This window comes from Amblyomma mixtum, chromosome 3 (assembly GCF_055824585.1).
Source record: "Amblyomma mixtum isolate Tamu chromosome 3, ASM5582458v1, whole genome shotgun sequence".
Classification (NCBI taxonomy): Eukaryota; Metazoa; Arthropoda; class Arachnida; order Ixodida; family Ixodidae; genus Amblyomma; species Amblyomma mixtum.
In genome coordinates, this window is record NC_143014.1 from 179501758 (window position 1) to 179523596 (window position 21839).

Consider the following 21839-nt stretch of genomic DNA (forward strand, 5'->3'; position numbering starts at 1 on the left):
GCGCAGCCATTGAGACGCTCCCTTGCTCGCGACGTTGCCTAGTGGAAGGCGCGTTCAACCTATGAAGCTCTCCCGTAGTGTTACGAAGTTTCTATGACCATAAATGCATTGAAGGACTATGGTAATATCTATCAATTTTTAGAACTTCGAAAAAGTGGTTACCTTTGGCTATCAAATTTTGGCTACATCGCGCCAAAATACATGCGCTTTCAAGAGACCTGCAGGCAAAGCAAATCCACCAGTGCCTGTAACTCGCCGAAAAAGCTAAAGTTTGTTGGGTAAGCGCCGAGGGTAGCCACTTTTTCGAAATTGTAAAAACTGATACGGATATTATTTACGGTGGGCTAGACGCATCTTAGGAATAAAGGGGCCTAACAGTAATAGTTAAAAAGTGAACTATTTAGCCTGCTAGTCAGCATGTCTTAGCTGTATTCTGATGCACTCCACTGCTGACAATACTATGCCGAACAAAGTGCTCTTCTAACGCAAAAAGCCTATTTTTAAAAATTATGTGAAGTCTTAGGTGAAACACCCTGTATATTGCGCTAGCGCACCAACGTTGCATTTAGTCATAAATGAGGGGCAAATTCTCGTGTTTTCTGAATAAATTTCAGTTGATACTTGTGCCGGCTTCTTTTATTGTCCTCGACCCTCGTTTCGATAGTTCTGAGTCAGGCGTACCCATTCACCTAACTACACTGCTGTCCTGCAGTAACTTATTACTGCAGGCGTGCAAAACTCTTACGGACATTGTTGACACGCGGCGAAGCCACCCTACCAGGGTGCCCGTGGCTCCGTTGAAAACTTGGGGACGGCTGAAGCTCTGCTCGGCAACTTCTGACGAAACGCAAACGTACAAGAGGTAAAGGCAAGAGCCCGTGTTCCGGTGGTGATTAGGCGATTGGAAAGCTGCTGAGAATCCGCGCTTTCTCCCGTCTTTCACCGATATTGCGCATTGTGAAAACACCACTGAAAACTCGCAGGAGCTTTGCGCGTTACTCGCCACATAGCTTTGCCACATATCTTAAATTTGTCCTGAGTGGTCGGCTTTCCTGCACAACAGCACTGTTGTTAGGTGAACGGGTACGCCTTACTCACAACTACCGAGAAAACCCCTCAAAGCGAAGATGCAGGCCTTAAACAAAAAGGAAAGGTAACAGAAAGGTCTGGCCAGAAATACACTAGAGAAAAACAGAAGTACATACCTTTCTTTATTTTCAGCGTCACCACATCGTTGGCCAGCCTCAGACATTTGAGTACTGCGAAAGCAAGAAGAGTGAAAGAAAAGGAAATATCATTAGAGAAATTAACAAAACACTGCATGTAATAAATCTTACGAGCGCATAAATCCACAGTGACCCCCCCCCCCCCCCCCCCAAAAAAAAAAAAAGAAGCCGTTGTTGAGTATGCGCCTTAAAATTATTATTCTTACTTCATAGCAGCTAATGTAACATTGCCTAGCGGCGTAAAACGTAGAGTTAAAATGCAGACTCAATTGAGTGAACGTTTCGTGTAGCAATGGCTGCGGCAGACTAGTAGCGTTCGTGCCGTGTTTCACAGATATTTACCCATCCCATCTCATCGCCTACTATTTAAGCGAAATTCTCGACACTGGCGCACGTGGAAAGGGAGCCAACAGCCACTGAAACCAAGAAAAATACTGGCGACTGCTACTTTATTTAGTTTTCTTGATTAGAAGAGGAAGTTAACTCCGTAATAATTTTATACAGGAGGTCATTTTATAGAAAGTAGAAAAGATGCCGCTCGTACGATCCGAACCCACGGCCTCGGCATGTCGCGTGCAGTGTTCTACCGAGCTACGGCGGCGGCTGTATCATCTTATACTTTCGAAGGTATTGATGTTACGTGTGGCCCGACCTTGGAGGTGTTCACCAGCGCCGCCCCCGACCATGGCGGCGGACGTGGAAAGTACGTCCTGTAGTACCGCAAACGCCACGTAAAATGGTGGCCGTGCTGGCGTCGGTCACGAAACCCGCAGTGTGGGGGGACCTCAATGAAAGTAAGTTTGCCTTTCGCCAAATTCATGTCATCAGGTCATGAAGGAAACCACTTCTGTTTCCCCAAAGCTGGCTGCTTAGTCGGTAGTAGTCTTGGTCTAGAAACTGAAATCGGGAACTACCGACTAACCAGGCAGTCGTCCCTGCCAGCTGAAGTAACAGTAAATTGATCATACGAGCCCAAGCCAAATGAGTTGCTGTGAGGCACACAGCAATGCAGGGCTTCGGATTAACTCTGACAAGCTGGAACTCTGAAACGTGTCCCGAAATTGCAGTACAATGCAAAACAACGACGATGTCAGGCGACGACGCCGACGATGATTCGCGCCGCGAGTCGTAATTAATCTAAACTAAAAGCACTGAAAGATTGCTGAATGAGCTGATTTCCTTTGGTCCCACGTGGCATAAAATAAGTTAAAAGGAAGATACTCTTTCCGGGAAACTCTTCCGAACTAACGGACATCAGAAGCGGCTATTCGGCCAACCCAGCAACGCAGAGAGTTGCCGCCCCTGCCGTTCCAGTAGTTAGCTCCGGCGGCGCAGCAACTGCCGAAGGTAGTTTGCGTTCTAGTGTAGGAACACTGACATTGAACTGCCATTTCGTGCAGAGGCCGCGAGATATTTGAGACCTTCTGTGCCTACTAGTCGAAAAATTTTGAACCACCACGCAAACAATATGCATTTTATTTTTCTTTGCTTTTTTTTTTTCTCATCTCAGGAATGAGGAGTTACCGTAGAAACACAACACATCCACTGAGTGCAGCTGCCACCAGCGACGTTTGCTTCCCCTAGCTTATATTTTCTTCTCGCATTTTTTTTTTTTTTTTTGCAGAACACTTCCGCAGCCGAACACGCAATTTCGCAAAACAGTGCCACGCCCCGGGGCAAGAATACCATCTTCGGATAAAGACCACAACTGTGCCCTCGAGCAAGCCACGGTTCGCCTGATCAAAGAAAGAAAACAGTAGCGAGAGCGCCTAAGGCGCGCGGACTACTGGCAAACATTGCTGCCTCTTCCCGTTTTGTTGAATATCCAAACTATAACATCGTCCCGGAGCAGCCCCTATAACCAGGGGGATAAACACACCCCTGAAAGACGGGCGCTCGACATCGACCGCACTCGGCCGCACAAGCGGAGAAAGCGTATTGATCTCGCCTTCCGGACGACCAAACGGGCGCCGCTTGTTTTTCATGCGCAGGTGGCATTGTGTACTCGTCCTATCCATTTTTTCTCTCCCTTCCCTCCTCCTTTCACCGCGCAAACATGGTTCCCGATAATGGAGAGGGAAAAAAAATCCAGCGGTCACGCCTCCTAAAAAGAGGGAACCCACACAAGATGCGAAGCCGATCGACAAAAAAAAAAAATCGTAATAAATGAAACAAACCGGCCATTAAACGCGCTCCACGCATCATCAATAGGAACGATCCGCAACGAAGCAGGCAGGCCGACGGCGCGGGCACCACGGAGCTGAAGAGTTGTTCGGGTTAAGAAGAGCGCAGATAAGCATGCCGCACGCGAGTTCCGGAATGGGCAAAGCGATCGCAGCGCGTCCCCTGGGCGGCGCAGAGGGAAGCGTGGCCGCCACGGCGCATATCGGAAGAGCACAGAGGGAAATTTGGGCTAGTTGGCAAGCGGTGAGTTTTAAAGGGAGGCTTAGCGCGAAAATATAAGGACAAGAGCTGTCCTTCCTTTGTCGCGCTAAGCCTCCCTCTTCAAAGCCATAGCAGCAGAGTGCGGAAACTCGAAAATTCGTATGTGACAACCAAAAAAATAAATAAAAGAAACGCGAAGGCGCCCCAAACTGACTCGTTCTTGACGCGCGCGTTCCGACGGTCCCGCGGGTCGACGGACGGAATTATCAGCCGAAAGGCTCGCCACAACACCCAACGGGACAAGCGTGAGCTCGCCTTCGCTCTTCGCCACCCCTCTACCCCACAAGCAGGAATATGCTAGGCGTTGTCTTCGGAGAAGAATGCCCGCGAGTTTGCAAGTAATTAAATCATTACTAAACTGGGGTTTGACGGCTCAGAAGCCGTCAAGACGTGTAAATCAGTCTCCGCCAGAACTTCTACACAGACCATCCCTGGCAATAACGGTAAGTTCGCCGAGTCACAGTGGCATCAGTTTACCGGAGGCCAAATCCCAAACGTCATTCGCTCAGATAAGCAAGGCGAACACGAACGACGACGACGACGGTCGCCAAGAGCCGAAAGCGTACGATTTGCGCCACTCTTCGTCGCAGTAGCTGAATGTTCCGCAGTGAAGCAGAACGCGATCTACGTACGGCGGTGAAGCCCATGCTCTGAATCGAATCTGAATCACTGACAACTATTTCTTTTACCACTGTGCTTCCAGAAACTGAAAAGTTGAAATACATTTCACTACGTCACGGTAAGCACTATTATTTAAAAAAAAAATATTTTGTCGCTATAGGCACTATGGTGCTCCGACAGCAGTGGTACGCGCTGCCGGTGATGGTGTCGTTCCGATTCTGGCCTTGAAGGATGTTATGGAACTTTCTCCGCCTCCTACGCGCGAGTGAAACCCTTCAGCCCGTATCGCCGACTGGCAAGGCCAGTGCCCTCCGGGAACACGATATCGGCTCTTCGATCGCGAGACTCCCCTCGGACGAGTGCGAGAGTATCCTGTCGAAATCAAAGCACACGACCAGTCAGAAAATGCGATATCTTTCGTGCCAGCGCTAACACGACGGGCGTGTTTGCACGAAAACACCTCAGGCCTAAGGAGAGGACTCCAAAGCAAAGGGGCACACACAACTCACTACAGAGAACACCGGACACTCCGCGCCGCTGGCGCGAAAATCTTAGAAGCGAGAGGTACCAGGAAAAGAGAAAGAGAAGAAAATGAAATAAGAAAAAAAGATTATTCATGCAGACACAGATGTCCCAATAAGCCCGTATTCACGCAATATTTTGGGGACTCATGAATTGTGGCTAATTTTAGCACGTTTTCGCTGCAGTCTGTAGCCAGCGTTAAAACAAGACTAGGTAAAACGGGGGAACCCCAGCCCATTGAGCCACCAATGCCAGCGGAAGCTGCATAAGCAGCGTGTTCAGAACTCTTGACGATCCGAAAAAATACTGAAACCGACAGACATGCAGTTAGAAGACAAGCTTCAAGCAATTAAGTAACGTCTGGAACCATCTTCTTCCTGTGCGCCTTTTTCTGTAATGATCCCCCCGCCCAACTCCCTCTATATTTGTGTCTGTATGTTTACATTTCTGAACAACTTGAAACCCTTTCTTACACTTCTGCGCCATCGTGTACCGTGCCATCAAATTAATACGCGCCACGCTTTGTTTGCATCGTGAGCCGCTCTCAATTGGAGGAACAGAAATCACGCAGGGGCCCAAAATGTAAATCCTCGCTTCTCAATAAATTAAGTATGCTCCACATTTCCTTTTTCGTTTTTTTTTTTTTTAATGCGGATGAACCTTTCGAAGGCTTCTCCGTGCAATCAGCGAACCGTGGCAACCCCGGAGATCGATACGAAACCTTGCCCGTGACGCCTAAAACTTCGGCAAGACTGTACGAAATAGCGTTGAGCAGTCCGCAGGCGTACGAGCGCCAGCCAATCAACAAAGATACAAATGACACACCCAACGGAAACGGCGCCGGCCAGACACACACCGCGCTCAAGCCGGAGTTCCCTTCGTTTCAGGATGTCGTTGAGGCCAGCGAAAGCTGCAGTTGGGCCAGCCGTGGCCAACATTTCCACGAGACGCCCCCCCCCAGCGCGCGCCGAAAGCTGCGGGAAACGCTGACAACCGTGAGCGCGAGCCTGTCGCTGCGAACCACCGAAACCGGCACAAAAAAAAACGGGGCAGGAAGTTGTAGACGCAGATTCCACTTCTCGGATGTCAGGGACGCCAGACTCCGTCCGGCTGCTGCAGTCATTATCGCTTTTTGATTGTACACAACACTTCGCAAATGCCCTCCCGAAGGCTGCCAGCCACCACAGCGTACTCCAGCCATTACTGCGCTCTTCTTCACTTGTCTTCCGGGCTGAACACGGGAGTGGCTGCACAGCTCGTCGCATGTCCTCAAACGCCTGCAGCGCCCCGGTGCTTTGTATGACGTACAAAGTGGGGCGTGCTCGTAAACAGTGGCAACCGGCCTCCGCCGCGGGCAGGCGCTGCTTCTGTCCTGCGCCGGCGGCGGTCTGTTTCGGATACGATCAGTTAACTCAATTCGCTTTCCTTGTTGCTTTGCCTTACGAAACAACATGCAGTTTTTTTTTTTTTATGAAGGCGACATCAAGCATGCCCCTATCATTTGCGAAGATAAGACGTCTTAACATGAAAGCGTACAATGAAAGTGTGGACGAGGAAAATGCATGATAGTCGTATTTGGGCACTCCCTGTGGAATGTAAACAAGGAACAAAGGGTTTAAATTTATTAGTGGACAATGCACCGAACAACGGAGAATGAAATGATGGAGGTAACGTCAATATACATGAGGAGAGCAGAGTGGGGTTAGGGAATAAATGCCAGTTCGTGGCATCCTAGCCGAAATCAAGTAGAGAAGAGGAATGGAGTTAGGCGAGAAATAGACAGTCCACTAGTCCCTTAGGGCAATTGAGTTGATTCCAAGAGAACGTAAACGTAGCAGGGGCCGGCAAACAGTGAGGTGGCCAGATGAGATTGACAAGTTTGCCCCAAATCAACCTAGTCAAAACATAGAATCGCCGCAGCTGGCCCCGGAACGCAGGCGTCGAAGCGAATTCAAAGTTGGCGAGAAGCGTTTCTCTGTACCGAAATTTGCTGGAACCATAGAGGTCAGCAAACCAGGGGCTGAGTTCTCAAAACTGTTCGCACGTAATCACAGCGCCCGAGTGGACGGCGCCTTGGCTATCGTACGGCGAGCCATGCATCTTTTGCTGTCCAGGTCACCGGAACCAGCCAGAAAAGGACCGTTCGTGGATGCAAACACCGTTCAGAATTAGGTATCTGGTTCTGGTGGCGCCAGCTGCAGTTAGAGCTTAAATGCCAGCGAATTCTTAGACAGCTTAAGAAGTATGGCAGCAGCAAACGGCATGTGCGGCACGCTGTTCCCACTCAGTTGCGCTCCACAAGTACCATTAGCAGTATTTATCAATTAGGGTAACGTACCATTAAACTACAGGAACCAAACAGACTAAACAATTGTATGACAACAGGCACGAACAGTTCCGGGTGACCGAGGATAAACCTAGCGCGGCCGAGCCACCGCGACACACGAAAGAAAGAAGTGATGGAAGAAACAAGGAAAAAAGAAAAGAGAAGAAATTAACAGAGAAAGAAAGGAAAAGGGAGAATAAGGAAAGAAATAAAGGAATGAAAAGAAAAGAAGGAAGGATGAAAGGGAGGGAGAGAGCAAGGAAGGCAGCAAGGAAGGAAGGGAGCGAGGGAAGAAGGAAAGAAGGGAGGGAGCAAGAAAGGAAAGAAAAAGAGGAAGAAATAACGAGAAATTAAACGAACGAGGAACAGCAGCCGCCGATCTGGTCAAAGCTCACCAATTTGGAATCGAGAAAGTGCTCGTTCGTTTCCGCGCCTCTTTGGAGCGCGCTTCACTTTGCAATCGGAAGTACCGCCAGCCCGCAATTCTTGTAAATTTTTGACACACTGGAACCTCTTCTTTTGTCCGGCAGATCACGAGCTTCTTTCCGGCAAATGAAAAGACCGTGAATTAGGCGGAGAACTGACTCGCATCATTTTCAAGCCAATCCAGCCCGTCGGTATACATACGCCTCGTTTCAAACTGCACTCAGTTTTCTCTTCTCGCTTTCTTGCTCCCCATAAAAACGAGCTTTGATCGCACTCCTTGCTCCTTCATACTAAGCTACTCTGGTTTCCTCTCAAATATGTAATTGCACGTACGTTTTAATTAACCGGAAAACTCGTGAACGGGCTTTCGCGTCGTCAACTTTCTTCAAGAACAAATTTTCCTCCCCTTATTCCATTTGGGGCCCTATAGCTTCCAATGTTTCTCCAATCAATCGAAGAGCCGCGATTCCCTCCGCTGTTTTAAGCCGCTACTTACGCGGACTGCCCTTTTTCAGTAACAGCTTGAGAAACTCCTCGGATGAAAAAAAAAAAAAAAAAACTATCTGAAACATCGATGAAATATAAAGGACTAAAAACACGGACTCGAGTTATCTCCTTAATTCCTTTTTTTTCTTCCACGTCTATCTTGCCCTTTTCAACGTCTTTTCATACCAATGGAGCCATCGAAACTCCAGCAACGTCACTTGGCGATTACGAAAGTTTGAAGCATTTCTTCCCTTCTTACGAAACAGCGGCAAGGCTGGCGGCCGCGGCGCTTGCAAAAAAACAAAAAAAAATCTACAAATAAAAGACGCAAAGTTTCGCTAAGTGTCTCACACACGACGACAAGCGCTGTGGGCACACAAGCGCTCGTCGCAAGCTGTCGCCCGACTTAGACGCAGCACGGCGCTCGGGGCAACGCAGCGCAGGGTCGAGCTGGACCGAGTTTCACCCAAGGCCCACCAAAGGCGCTACCAGTCTCGCAGAGACAAACAGCAGGCCATGGCATCGACGGTGGGCATGCTGCAGGTACAACATCTTGTACCATGATGGGGAACGCCGAAAGCAGGAGCAACAGCAAGAGCACAAAATAAAACAGCGCACTGTCGCGCACGCGCACACTCACAAACATGGCGGGTCGCACGACACAACGGGCATACAGGTTTAATGCACGTACACACGCAGCACGCACGCACGCGCACACACACACGCGCACACACACACGCACACGCGCGCGCACACACACACACACACACACACACACACGCGCGCGCGCGCGCACGCACGCACGCACGCACGCACACACACACACACACACACACACAAAACGCATCCTAGTTCGGGCAATAAGATCTGGCAACGAAAGGCGGCTCGCTGAAATGGTTACAATCTCCAACACGCACACATGAGCCCGATTAATTATTTCAGTAATTTCTTAAATTTTGCTGCATTTTACGCTGAAACTCATATCCAAAAAACTAACCTAAATACAAGTGAAGGAAGCCAAGTCACCAAAAGCAAGGAAAGCATAGGGAAATGTGTACTTTTTAATTTGTGGCGTTGATGAAATGGAAATTAGTGTAATCATTTTATGCCCGAATGATAATTGGTTACAAAGTAGAAGAAAAAAACAACCCCATGCCGCCAGTGGGATTCAAACGCACGACCTCCGCATTTCGCGTATGGTGCTCTGCCAACTCGGCTATGGAGTATTTATGTTGCCTGCAACCTAACCTTGAGCGTGTTCCCCAACGCCACCCGATGACCTCACCAAGAGATGCGAATACAAAAAATCGGCGGCTGAACACCGTTGGCCTAAAACTGGCCCCACCAAACGGGTTGAGGGCTAACGAGGGCTAGGCTATTTTCCCGGCTATCACGGCGAAGGCAACGCTGTAAAATAACCGTATACTACGGACCAAAAGCAAGAAAAATGCAACGCAAATGGCGACGACGACGATGACACCTCGAGCGAGCGAGAGAGAGAGAGAGAGAGAGAGAGAGAGAGAGAAAGGAGGGGAGGGGAGGGGGGAGACGTAGCGGCCACGAGAAGCAGCTCTTCCGCGGACCGTCTTTCAGAATGATTTATAGGAAGTGATGGGCGTTGCTCCCTCGCTCGTGAACGCAGAACGACGAGCTTTCCATGCAAATTCCGCCAAAACATGCGCATGCGCGCACGCCTGCCCGCGCGCTCGTGTAGGCCTTTGCTGGCTGCAACATGCAGTGAGCCGACGACACAGCGTGCATGGAGCTCCGCGCCGACAAGAGAGCGGCGGCCCAGGGCGCGGAGATGTGTCCGTAAATCACCGAACGGGTCGGCGAAACCGGGAGAAGAGCATCTATTTGGCGGCAGAGGGCGTGATTCCTCCCTGCTCGCCACATTCCGCGGTAAACAGGAATATGCACGACGCGCGCGCTGTTAAAAATGGCGGACACCATTATGAGCTCCGACGAAAGCGCAGCTCACCCTCTCCTAGCACTGAATACATGCCCCTGCACACGTATATGCATGATGCGAAAAAAACAAACCGGGAAGACGCGCCTGCTTAGGATAAAATAAAGTGCGTGCAAGTAGAAGCCGAGACTAGCTGGAAGGGCCAACAGCCCCATTAAGAAGTTCAAGTACGTCACGAAGCTGGGAGTGCGTGATAACAGCAACGCACGACAAACACACACACGAAAGTTCGCCAAAACAAGCAGTTACAAAAACGACACGAAAAAAGAAATGCACAAAAAGCGGTAGTTAAGGGATGGCAGTGAAATATGTAAGATTTCAAGCGTCGAAGACAGCCACGATGTCCGAATGGCCTCTTAGGAAACGGATGAAAAGGTTTGGTTTATCGGGGTTTAACGTCCCAAGAAACGGATGAAAAGGAAAATTTATCGCGCAACCAATAACACGTCCCTCTCCGCACCCGCTCGCTCCCACCCCAAAGAAACGACGAAAACTGACGCCCGGTGGCCGCCGACAAAGTGATTCATTAGCAGCAATTCCCCGAGGTCTTAATTACTCTTCCTGAGAAAAGCGCGACGCGTGTAGGGGCACGGGGAGACTGGGGAGGGGGAAGGCCTCGTCCGATGGCGAAATTCCGCAAACAGACGGCGAGGAGGCCGACGGCGACAAAAAAGGCACGGGCAGTTAAACGAGCGTCAAATACTGGCAGACACATCGAGGTCACGCGCAGTTCGCGAGGTGCGGAATAATGTGAAAGCAATTAGCGCCGTCTCCTTCACGGCGAAGACGGGATGGAAACAACACAGAAATTCGACTTTTCCGGTCGACGCGCGAACAACGGTTGCAACGCAGCAAGGTGTAACGCGCACGCACACATAACGCGCACGCACACAAGGTGTAACGCGCACGCACACGCGGCAGCCTGGCGATAGTGCGTGCTGATCATAGCACGCACTATCGCCAGGCTGCCGCGCGCAGCCTTACCTAAGCACACTGCCGCACTCTTAACACGATGACGAAGCAAGAATTGAGGGAGGATGTCAACGCGTCGCGGCGGCGCAGCGACGCGGGTTCGCTTCCCGCGGCAGCGCCGGCCGCATTCCAAAGGAGCGGAAGAGAGAGGAAACACCCACTCGTCGAGATTGCGGTGCGCGTTGAAGAAAGCTCGGTTGGTCGAAACTGTACCGCAGGCTCGCAGTCTTCCTCTCCACGGTATCTCATGGCATGCCCTTGACCAGCAGGAACACATCATTTAGTTATAAATTTTAAGAATAAGAGGGAAGCGTCCTAAGACGATGTCAAACGATTTGATTGACTGATTGATTGGTTGATTTTGTTTAAAATTTTACACAATATACAAGCACCTCTGTCTTACACTTGCTGCATATAGACGAACAGCTCTGATCTAAAGCCGTTCTGCAGGACACTGAGATCTAATTGCAGCATGCAGCGAAGCTGCCTTTCATCCTTCACCGCAATATTCCATCTCACGAGACCTTCAGTCACGCCAAGCTCAGCCGCGCGTGGGGGTCCCCGGGCTCGCGAACGCGCAGTAGGCCGGTTGCCTTCACCAGAGACATTCGGTGAACCCGACATTCACCCAACATTCGGAGACGAGGGCCGCGCACACAGGCGGAAACCGAGTAATGTATTTACTAACAGTGGACCCCTTCAGCCAAAGCGGCACAGCTGATTGGACAAAAACAGAAAATAACAACGAGGCTGCGAGCACCCCTCGAGTCGAAAAAAAGAAAGCAAGCTTTGAGCGCACCCTGAGGCTACGCACTCCGAACTCCATCAACAGTCGAAAGAAATAAGAAAGGCGAAAGCGTAAGCTTTCCAAGGGAGAAAAAACCCGTACACGTACTGGCGGTTACGGCTGTAACAGCATAGAGGGTGGGCGAATACACGCGCCACCGCCGGGCTGCGTGCATGTATGTACTACTACGCAGGCCGTAAGGCGAGCCCGTCGGCGCCCACGTTACGCCATCGGCTGACAGACAGCGGCGATGACACGACAAGAACAAAGCGAAGCCGTTCAGATCACCAGCGGGCAGGCCGCGTCAAGTCTGCGGCAGCGAAGGACAGAGCACCGCCTTTCGCCGGCGCACATCTCCGGCGGCGCGTGAAGACACACGAGACGGCGACGGGGACAGGCAGACAGGCCTCGGCGGCGACCCGGAGACCCCGCGGGGGACTACCGCCGTTACGGCCGCAGTCTGGGCGAGGAGGGGACGCGGCGACACCAATGCGCGCATACCGCTACGCGCGCCGGGGTGTGCTTCATGGGAGGGGGGGCACGGTCGCGAGCAGCCAAAGGTGAGGCCAGACTCGCGAAGCGGACAAAAAAACAAAACAAAGCAGCTTTAACCACCTGCACAGCTAGCCAGCAGAAGCAAGCTGCGCTAACCTGTTTACAGCAGGTCGTAGAGCACGCGTAGCTGACGAAGCTGCAGGTAGGTTGGTTTGGTTTATGGGGTTTAACGTCCCAAAGCGACTAAGGCTATGAGAGACGCTGTGGTGGAGGGCTCCGGAAATTTAGACCACCTGGGGTTCTTTAACGTGCACTGACATCGCACAGTACACGGGCCTCGAATTTCTCCTCCAAAGAAATTCAGCCGCCGCGGCCGGGTTCGAACCCGCGTCTTTCGGGCCAGCGAAGCTGCAGGTACGTTGCCTCAGCGGAACCGGACAGAATGGGACCCTCGATTAAGGATTTATACCCCGTTTCCTGATCATCGGGACGCTAACCTGCGGTCTATACAGACTTCAGAGTGGGTAATTAAAAAGAATAAAAATGCCGGTGCCCTGCCCGCACCGTCTTGCGACACAACGGGCTAGCGGTCTATACAGACTTTAGAATGGGCAGAAAAAGTAATACAGTGCGAAAATGCAACTTCATTTCGGTAGAAGTTTTAGTTGTACTGTGTATACAATAACCTGTAGAAAACACAGAACTTCCGACACGCTTTTGTTCGTCCGTTTCTACAAAGCGCAGAAATAGAGGAAGATCTTCGTCGATTCCAAAGGCGCACGCGTTAACTGCTACGCGTCATGTAACAAAATCTTACGTGTAATGTTAGCAGCGTCGTTTTGAGTATGCTGGCTTCGCCAGCAGCTGTACAAACTGAACAAGCCGAGCCGAACAGACGACTTCTATAGCAAAGAATACCACCACAAACTCGCCAATAGGCGTTTCTGTAATAATAAGTCTCCGACTGACCTCACAAGTCGCGTTACAGTGCGTGTTCACAGTCGCCGATAGTGCAGAGATCATATCTCATTTTTACTTGCCGCGAAAGACCGGACGTAAAAGGTGTTGCGGCAGCTGACGCTCGATGGCCCATAATGGTAAACCGCCAGCCTTCGTGTGAGTCTTAAACGGTGGGCTCCTTTCCAAATGTTAATCATCTTTCATGCAAAATTGGGAGCTGTTAGTTTTTCGAGGAACTCACAACAGTAGAGCCTAAATCCAAGAAGGTATTTTCACTGCTTAATATTAATTGCGTAGTATTTAGTGACATGATTCTGATGCTGCTGCGAGCTCCACAAACAGTTTCTCTAAGCGTCTGGATCGGAAACAGGGAAAACACCTTCGAGCGTGAACGAGGCATAGCCACGGGCTGCATATGAGCTCTGACGCACATGAAAAAAATAGGAAATTATTCAATTCATTAATTAATTTGAATTTATATGTTAAATTAATTTGAATGCGGTACTGCATTTTAATTCCCTTTTGTTAGACGCGAAATTTTACTGCCAATCATGAAAAAAAAATCATAAGAGACATTCATACAGCAACATCTAAGAACATTTTCTCGCCTACATTAAGAGAGAGATCGTTCACCGCGTCGTGCTTTTCAAAAATAAAACTATGCTTCATATCAAATGATAAAATTTTCACGATATGCTTTGACTCGAACCAAAGGTTTCGCGGCGTCACTCCCCAGAAGAACCTCACCGGCAACAACCACACAAAGAAAAAGCCCGCCAGAAAGAAGGCTATTACGCAAGAACATAGAGTGGACAGAGAAGCCGCAGCACTCACCTTCTTTGGTGGTGAAGCTGACCACGGGGGTGTCGTTGACCTCGACAATGACGTCGCCGGCTTCGAGCTGCGAACGAGAGACAGCGGGAACGGCCCATATAAGTTACACACGCCGAATGAACCAAGGATGCAAAAACAACGACACGCAGAAAGTTCGAAAAAAAAAAAAACCGGCAAAAGAGCGACAAAAAAAAAAGGAAACTTGGTAAACCAAGCCACACGCATGTACAGCCGGTCGTCACGCGGCAACGAGAATGGACAACGAAAGAACAAAAAATAACAGCAGAAGAATGAGAAAAGAGAAATAGAGAAAGAAGCCCAAGCTCTTTCTGTCCAGTGGCACCCTTATGTATAGTCCGCTCAAGTTTTCCTCGCACGACAGCGAGAACCCATCTCCGGCGCCCGCCTGGACCGCAGAGGATGGCAAAGATGCCGTCGATGGGAAAAGAAAAATGGCGCGACACCGACAACCACAGACGGCGACAAGCAAACAGACAACAAATGAAAAAAAAAAAAACCAAGTGCTACAAAAAAGGAAAAATGGAGAGCGCGCGGGGGGGGGGGGCATAGCATATTGCAACCAGAAGCGGTTCAAGACAAATTGCATTACTCGGCGACCGACGACGGCGCGACGTCTGAGTCCCGCCGTCGGCGCGTCGTCCGAACGAAGCCCTGTGCCGCGTGGTTTGCTCGGAGGACGCCCCGTACTCCGCTGACCGCCGTCGAAGAAGAAAGAAAGGGAGAAAAAAAAAAAACTGGTCCGATGCTGCGGAACAACGGGGTTCAGGAGGCCAAAGACAAAGAGGGCACGTCAGGTCGGCCGGGGCGTCGTATAGAAACAAAAGTGAATCGCGCAGTTCATCGTTAAGTGACGCGGGTTCCCATAGCGCTGCCGCGTGGGCGTTGATGCGAAGCGAAGTCCCGAATGCCACGAGAGATCAGGTCGTGCTCTTCTCTCTCTCTCTCTTTTTCTTTTTTCTTTGTCGAGAGCGAAGGTCATGACATATGGTATTAGGCCCGTAGGAAGTGCCGGGGAGGGGGAGGAAATCGTTCGTGATAAGGACCGCCTATAGGATCGAACGGACTGCGACTACAATCCTCCAAGAAGCGAATTTCTTGTCTGGCGAATGGCAAGTCCTATATCGTTTGCGCTCCTTCTCCCCTCCGGTCGTGAATTTCGCAATTTTTGCCCGTCCCTGTCTGCGCTCTAAGATGCATAGCTGAGAGCAGAATTCTTGCCGCATTACGTCTCATCATGCTCGTGACAGAAGGGATGAAAGACAAAGCAGAAATATATACGCACTTATTCTGTGAATTCCGCAGGATCTGAACGTGTCACTGCCGCTTCTAAAATAATTTGGCGGCTTCTTTGCCGCCTGTCAGCATCGAATGAAGGCGAACAAGGATCATGTGCCCGCTTGAAGAAGCTACGGAACAGATCAAAGATCCACAAGAGCGCTTAGCTGGTCACGAAACAAACAAAAAAGCGCCTTTAAACGGATGCAGAGAGCATCGTCCCATTAGTCATATAAGAGCAAAGAGACTCGCGGCTACAAAAAAAAAAAAAACAGAAAAACGCAATCCACAATTCGCTACGTTTAGGAGCACTCCGTGCGCACGCAAATTAGTCAAATTATCCGACAGGCAATAACCAACGCAGCATTGCTGGCACCTTGATAACCACATCCCAGCGAAACCCAGTCACGGAGTACCGCACTCGAGTCCTTGACGGAGCATGGGAAGAATGCTCCCTTTGACCGAACATGGTCTGCCCCGAAGTGAAGGCAGCAAGCGCGGTAAGTGGTTCACAAGAAGAAAAAAACAGCTACCAAAGACGTTTCGCTGCAAAGTGAAACAACCAAGAACATTGAACGGATTTCACGGTCCCTGCACCGACCGGACTGCTGAAATTTCCACAGGGTTCAGCTTGGAACAAACGGCTCCACCTTACACGCGAAAAGGAAAAGGCCAAATAAATAAATGCTCGATAAGACTGCATACGCATACAAAAAACCACCATAGATCTACGCAGTAAAAATTTCCAGCGCCACAACTCTCCAGTGACTTTACGGCACCTTGCGACAGACACGCGACCCCAGTATAGAACTGCCGGCTCCCCAGCCGAGAACGGACACGTCTAGCCGTCACCTGGCCCCCGACACGGCGCCCATGCCATATTCATAAAGAGTGGCCAGCGTCGCGGCCACAGCACCGGAAAGTGCCGATAAGAAAGCGGACGCGGGGGCCTGTAGAGCCGCCGAAAGTCACATCAGCCGAGCTCGCCCGGCGCCCATATAACTTGCGGAGCGACAGCACTCAGCGTTTAATGCTGTACGGACCGCGCCGAGACACGAGCGAGGTCGCCCATGGATTTTTATTGTTTTCGAGCGTATACCTGCGAACCGTACTCAGCGTGACTAGCTAACTTACTCAACTACGCGCAACATGGTTCCCAGCGTGCAATTATAGGTTGGTTGGTTTATTGGGGTTTATCGTCCCGAAGCAACTCAGGCTATGAGGGACGCCGTAGTGAAGGGCTCCGGAAATTTCGACCACCTGGGGTTCTTTTAACGTGCACTGACATCGCACAGCACACGGGCCTCTATAATTTCGCCCCCATCGAAATTCAGCCGCCGCGACCGCGATCGAACCCGCGTCTTTCGGGTCAGTAGCCGAGCGCCATAACCACTGAGCCACCGCGGCGGGGCTGGCGTGCAATTATGGCCCGTCATGTTCATGTGTCACGGACATCGCGGACGTGCTCTTTTGCATAGTCTCGAGGATTCAGAACCACGGGGTAGCGCTTCGCCGACACGTACATTTTCCTCGCGGGAGCGGAAGGAGCTGAAGTATTTCACACGCGAGCGCTATAGCCACGATATTAGCCACAGGTTAAGCTTTGACCGAGGATAAGCTGATCTGACTTGTTCGCGCCGCAGATGGAATCTCAAGAAGACAACGATGCGCAATGCACAGGGCGAGAGTGTGTTGCAGTTTAATAACACGAGGCGAGACCGGCTGCGGTGATAGCGTAATTAATGCTCCCGCGCAGTGGCAGCGAAGCTAATCCGTTCGCACCGCCGCAGGTTAGAATCCCAGTAGCGCCAGTATTTACTTTCTTTTTAAAGGTCAAGGTTTCAGAGATGGCAGCTTTGGTCGTGAATTACAGCTTTCGCTCTAAAAATACACCCGACATTTCTTGACTGGCCCGAGGACCTTTCGGGAATTTCTTCGAGGCATAGGTTGTTGCTCGGCTGAACCATTAGACGGCGAACAGAAGAGCCATTCTCGCGTTTCTAACATCTCAGAATTGCGACAGCGGTCAGGATGAAACTTGTACATTTTCAGCAGAAAAGGCCACTTTAAAATATTTGCATTTTCTTTGTCTACGGGACCTCGTTAGGAGGGATCAGACGACAGTCGAAGCGGCGCCTCCGCTATTTCAATGTCAGAGCTCTTTTCGCGATGGGGCCGCTTTGGGTGTTACTAATGGAAAGCCCTGCTAATGAGGGAGCAGCGGATTGCGTGAAAGCAGGACCCAGCTGTCGTGGCTAGTGAATACTCCCCTCTATATAAAGCGCTGGCTCCCAAGGAAAAGGGGAACGAAACTTTTTTTCGCCCACTTCCCGTTGCCTGTCGATAGTCTCGGGGTGCTCCCTCCCTCTCACTACAGACTGAGTGAAGCGCATGCAAGACTAGCCAATGACAAAGCACGAGGAAGCGCAGTATACGAGAGGGCTTGACCTACCGGAACCGGCTGATCTGGCTGAGAATGAAGTCAAGAAAGCGTTTGTTAAGCTACAAGCCATGTCAATGTTCATGTATATTCAACGCTTGCGCTTACAGCTTAATACTGAAAAAAAAAAAAAAATTGCCAGATGCTCATGTGAGCTGTACAAAGGAGTCATCTTTCGACTGCATATTCAGAACACTGATTCTTTCCCGACGAATGTAACGCAGAGGTTTCATAAATATGAACATCCATTGCTACATTTTTTGTTGCGAAAGCAACACTCCGACAGACAAAGCGAGACCTGAGGTGGCCGCCGTAGCTACGCTGACCTTCTTTCAATTAGTCGAAATGGTCGTGACGTCACAGTGCGCAAATTTCAAACGGGGCCAATTGTACTTCGGCTAGTAATCATGCAACCAATTAAAGGAATCGTATAGTAATGCTCCAAGTAAGTGGGCCTGAGTTTAGTTAATTGCTTAATTAACCAATTAGCCTAATAACCTTTCTAGTCAGACCAGGTAAATAAATAAAACCGAGTAGGAAATTGGTCGAGTTGGGGAATCGAACCAGGGTCTTCAGAGTGCGAGACGAGCATGCTAACCACTCCGCCATGCCAGCTCGAGGGCTTGGAATGAACAAGGGCGCGTCTAGTGAATACGGCGTCTTCGTTCACTCCCATCTTCCACCCTTCCCGTTACGGCGAGGTTCAGGTGTCCACCGAAGTATGCGAGACAGAGACATTTCCTTTCTTCAAAAACCAATTTACCGACGAGCAAGGCGTAGAGCCGAACGGGCGATGGCGTTCTGTGGACTCCCTGGCAGCGTTGCAATACGCTGTCGCGTTCCACTCTCAGATTTTTCAGCCGCATAAACGTTGTTATGTGTTCGTAATCTTGCTTTGGTTCGAGAAGGACCAGCAGTAGGAACTAGTTCATAAGTGAACAGACAAGTGCTCTGAAGCAAGGCTCGGAATCTTCTCCAGGCAAAAGCAGACATTACACCCGCAAGACATTATCCTGATTTCAGATTCAAAAAGTAAATATGGAAAGTTAGTTTGATTTAAAAAAGAAATGAATGCTATAATGCGCCACCAATCTACACAGGCTACGGAAAGAAATGCAGCCAGTAGTACGCTCCACCATTATTTAATCAGCTGTCAGAAGACACGCCAACAATGAACTCCATTAAAGTAAAACAAGCCAAGGAATATGTGCAGAATTAAGAAGCACCAATCGCAAGTGGCACTGATTTCATACCGTACTTAGTATTTCATTGGCCATGACAGGCATTGCTGTAAGTACATTGCTGTGATGAACATTTGTGTACACTGCTCGTCCTCGCGAAGAATCGCGAGGTGTTGAATTATTTATAATGTTGCTCCATGTAAGCAGAGACGTGAACGAGTGTACTTACATCAGTGCTCAAGCGGAACAGAATTATGTGCTGTCCGCAAATACAAATTATTATTATTATTATTATGACGACAGAGTCAGCCCTCTGTATGAATCATTGCTCGCAGCTTACGGAAAACTGGAAGTCTATGAAATACGGCAAACCAGCAAATTCGTTTCTTTTTGACGCTTCAAACGACGGCAAAGTGAACACACACTAAGCGCAACATGAATTCGCCCGCATCCGATCCTACAGAAGAAAAATGAAGAAAAAAAAAGGGGTGGGGGGGACGAGGAGATGGGAAACTCCATGTCGAGGTAGAAAAGCAGACACGCCTCCCACACTCGTTCAGCGAAATGAAACAAATAGCGCCTTACAGGCGACCCCCGAGTCCGAAATAAATCATCATTCTTTATTGTTAGCGCCCATCCGAAGAGGAATTGAAGCAACACGCCCTCTGCGCATCGCCGCAGAGCCCACGCAGGAAAGTATATAATAATGAAGAATGAAATGAGAGAAGGGAAAAGATGACACAACTTGTTTTCATCCCTGCCGCGCCTCGGACTCTCGAGGGATCGATTCCCGCGGCGGAGCACACCTTCTGGATTCTCCGCAGGGAACCAGTATATTACGAGGGGCTGCGCTGCTCCCCATCCTCCTCTTCCCCCTCACATCCCCCTCGCTGCTTCCGCACAGCCGCGCTCTGCTGCGCCGACGCTCTCACGCAGCACCTCGCGTCGATAAGGGAAGGCGCGTCGTCGGTTACTGCGTCGCGTGTTGCAGATAAGATCCACGCGCGCTGCTGCCGCAGCTGGACTGGACCACTTTCGCTGCGCGTGCTCAGTGGAGAAGAGGCGTGCAACATGCCGCCCGCCCAATGCCGCAAATACGGGGGGGAGGCGGCGGCGGCAACCGCGAGACCCGCGCCGTTCTGAAGTGAAAAGATCAGCCCAAGATCTGAAACGGAAAGAATGTTCTCGAGTCCGTAGACGAAGAGCACGTGAAAGCCTGTTACGCGGCTTTGGCAAAGCATGCGCGTCCGATGGAATGAAGAAAGCTTCCCGAATTCTCCACGAGTTAATCTGTGCTAGCGTGATTGATCGTGCCGGCACGGCGAGTTAAGGTACGTGGCCGCTTATAACAAGCAATATTTGATAAAATTGAACTTCTCAAATTTTGTTTCACTGGAACTAAAATTGTGCTTCTGATTAACAACGTTACAAAGATACAGCCAAAGTTGTAACTCCCCAAAACTAAACGTTTTCCAGCAAAATAAGAACTTTCTTTTTGCGTTATTACTTATTTTTTCCCGGTTATTTTTTCAGTTCAGACTCATAATAACTGTTTCCTCCATCTACGACTACTTTTTTTTTTGTATTGAACAAATAAAACGCACATAAAAGCAGCGCACAACGTTTGGAAAACATGGGGCGGTTCTGACAGGATACCAACACTGAAGTTGGGTTTCTATGATGGCATGTGCCACTTCAGCAATGGTAAAAGAATACGCCGGACGTTTCGAAGCTCGTTCGGATCAAAGCTGGTCCGCACACAAAGAAAGCTTGCCTCACAGGTGACTAACAGCGTGTCTGGAAATCTTCCTTTTGCTTTACTGATGCCGCAAAAAACGCGATAAAAAAAAAGTGAGTTGCTACACGAGCAAAATCAAGGAAAAGGAAGACTAAGGAGAAGCTGCGCTACAAATATGGTGGATTTTAAACCATACCGTGCGTTGGTTTATGGCATTTGTAGTTATTCCGAATCTTCTTCCCGTTTTTCTCGAAACTTCTTTGCTATTCCTTCTTACGCGAGCCATCTTAACTTTATCCGAGTACAAGATTTGTCATTCAAACTTTGTACATCTATTTCTTATCTATCTAGCTGCGCAATGAAACCCCATTAAGTAACATCCTGCAATTTGCTTTCTTACTGCTGGATTTGTTCTCAAAATGTACCTACAAGGAAACCATTGTTTCTGGCCATTCCACTATATACAATGACATTTGATAATATCATAACTATTTTGGTTCCTTGAACAGCTCCTGTCTTTGTGTATAACAGCAAAATCGATTAGACTTGACATGAACTAAAAGTTACGACTGCTGGCATGAGATGTATATTTAGTACATCTTAAGAAATAAAAATAAAACACATTTTAAAAGAATTCGTTGTAACATTTTGATTAGGATAGAACAACGTTCTTCTTAGGACACAAAACTAATTTTCTCCTTTTATCCGCCATTATCATTTTTTATTTTTTTTCGTGGGAAGTGGCCTCATACCTTAAGACGGCGGACATAAGCATGCGCGCTTGCTACTGAAAACCAGCGCGCCAAGTAGATCACATCTGAACACTGCGCACCCTTTAGTTCGCGCAAAAGGGGCGTTGCTCTGCCAAGAAATCCTACCTCCGTTAAGCAAACACGTTTCGCTTGGCTCCGCCGTTGGAGAAACTGCAATTGCTCGCACTGAAGCGAGGATACTGTATAAGATGACACGAAAAGCGTTTTTTATGGGGTTTTCTGAACGTTTAAAGATGACGGTCGCATATTTTTTTTTTCTTTGCAGTCCCCTTTCTTCGCTGCATCATCAAGTCGCTTCTATTAACAAGAAAAGAAATTTTAAAACATACAAAAATACTGACC

The 21839-nt window shown here is 49.4% G+C and overlaps 1 protein-coding gene across 6 annotated transcripts in view; it reads right to left on the reverse strand.

The window, feature by feature from the left end:
- Positions 1–21839, reverse strand: part of Efa6 (Exchange factor for Arf 6) — a 251722-nt gene that overhangs the window by 91849 nt on the left and 138034 nt on the right. For 5 of the 6 annotated variants that reach the window (XM_089582077.1, XM_089582080.1, XM_089582081.1 and 2 more), the window contains 2 exons: positions 14070–14136; positions 1206–1259 (listed from right to left, as the gene is read on the reverse strand). The exons of the other annotated variant lie outside the window; for it this stretch is intronic. In XM_089582077.1, the coding sequence (XP_089438203.1) occupies positions 1206–1259; positions 14070–14136 (121 nt within the window). The remainder of the gene's footprint in view (positions 1–1205; positions 1260–14069; positions 14137–21839) is intronic. 6 annotated transcript variants of the gene reach the window in all.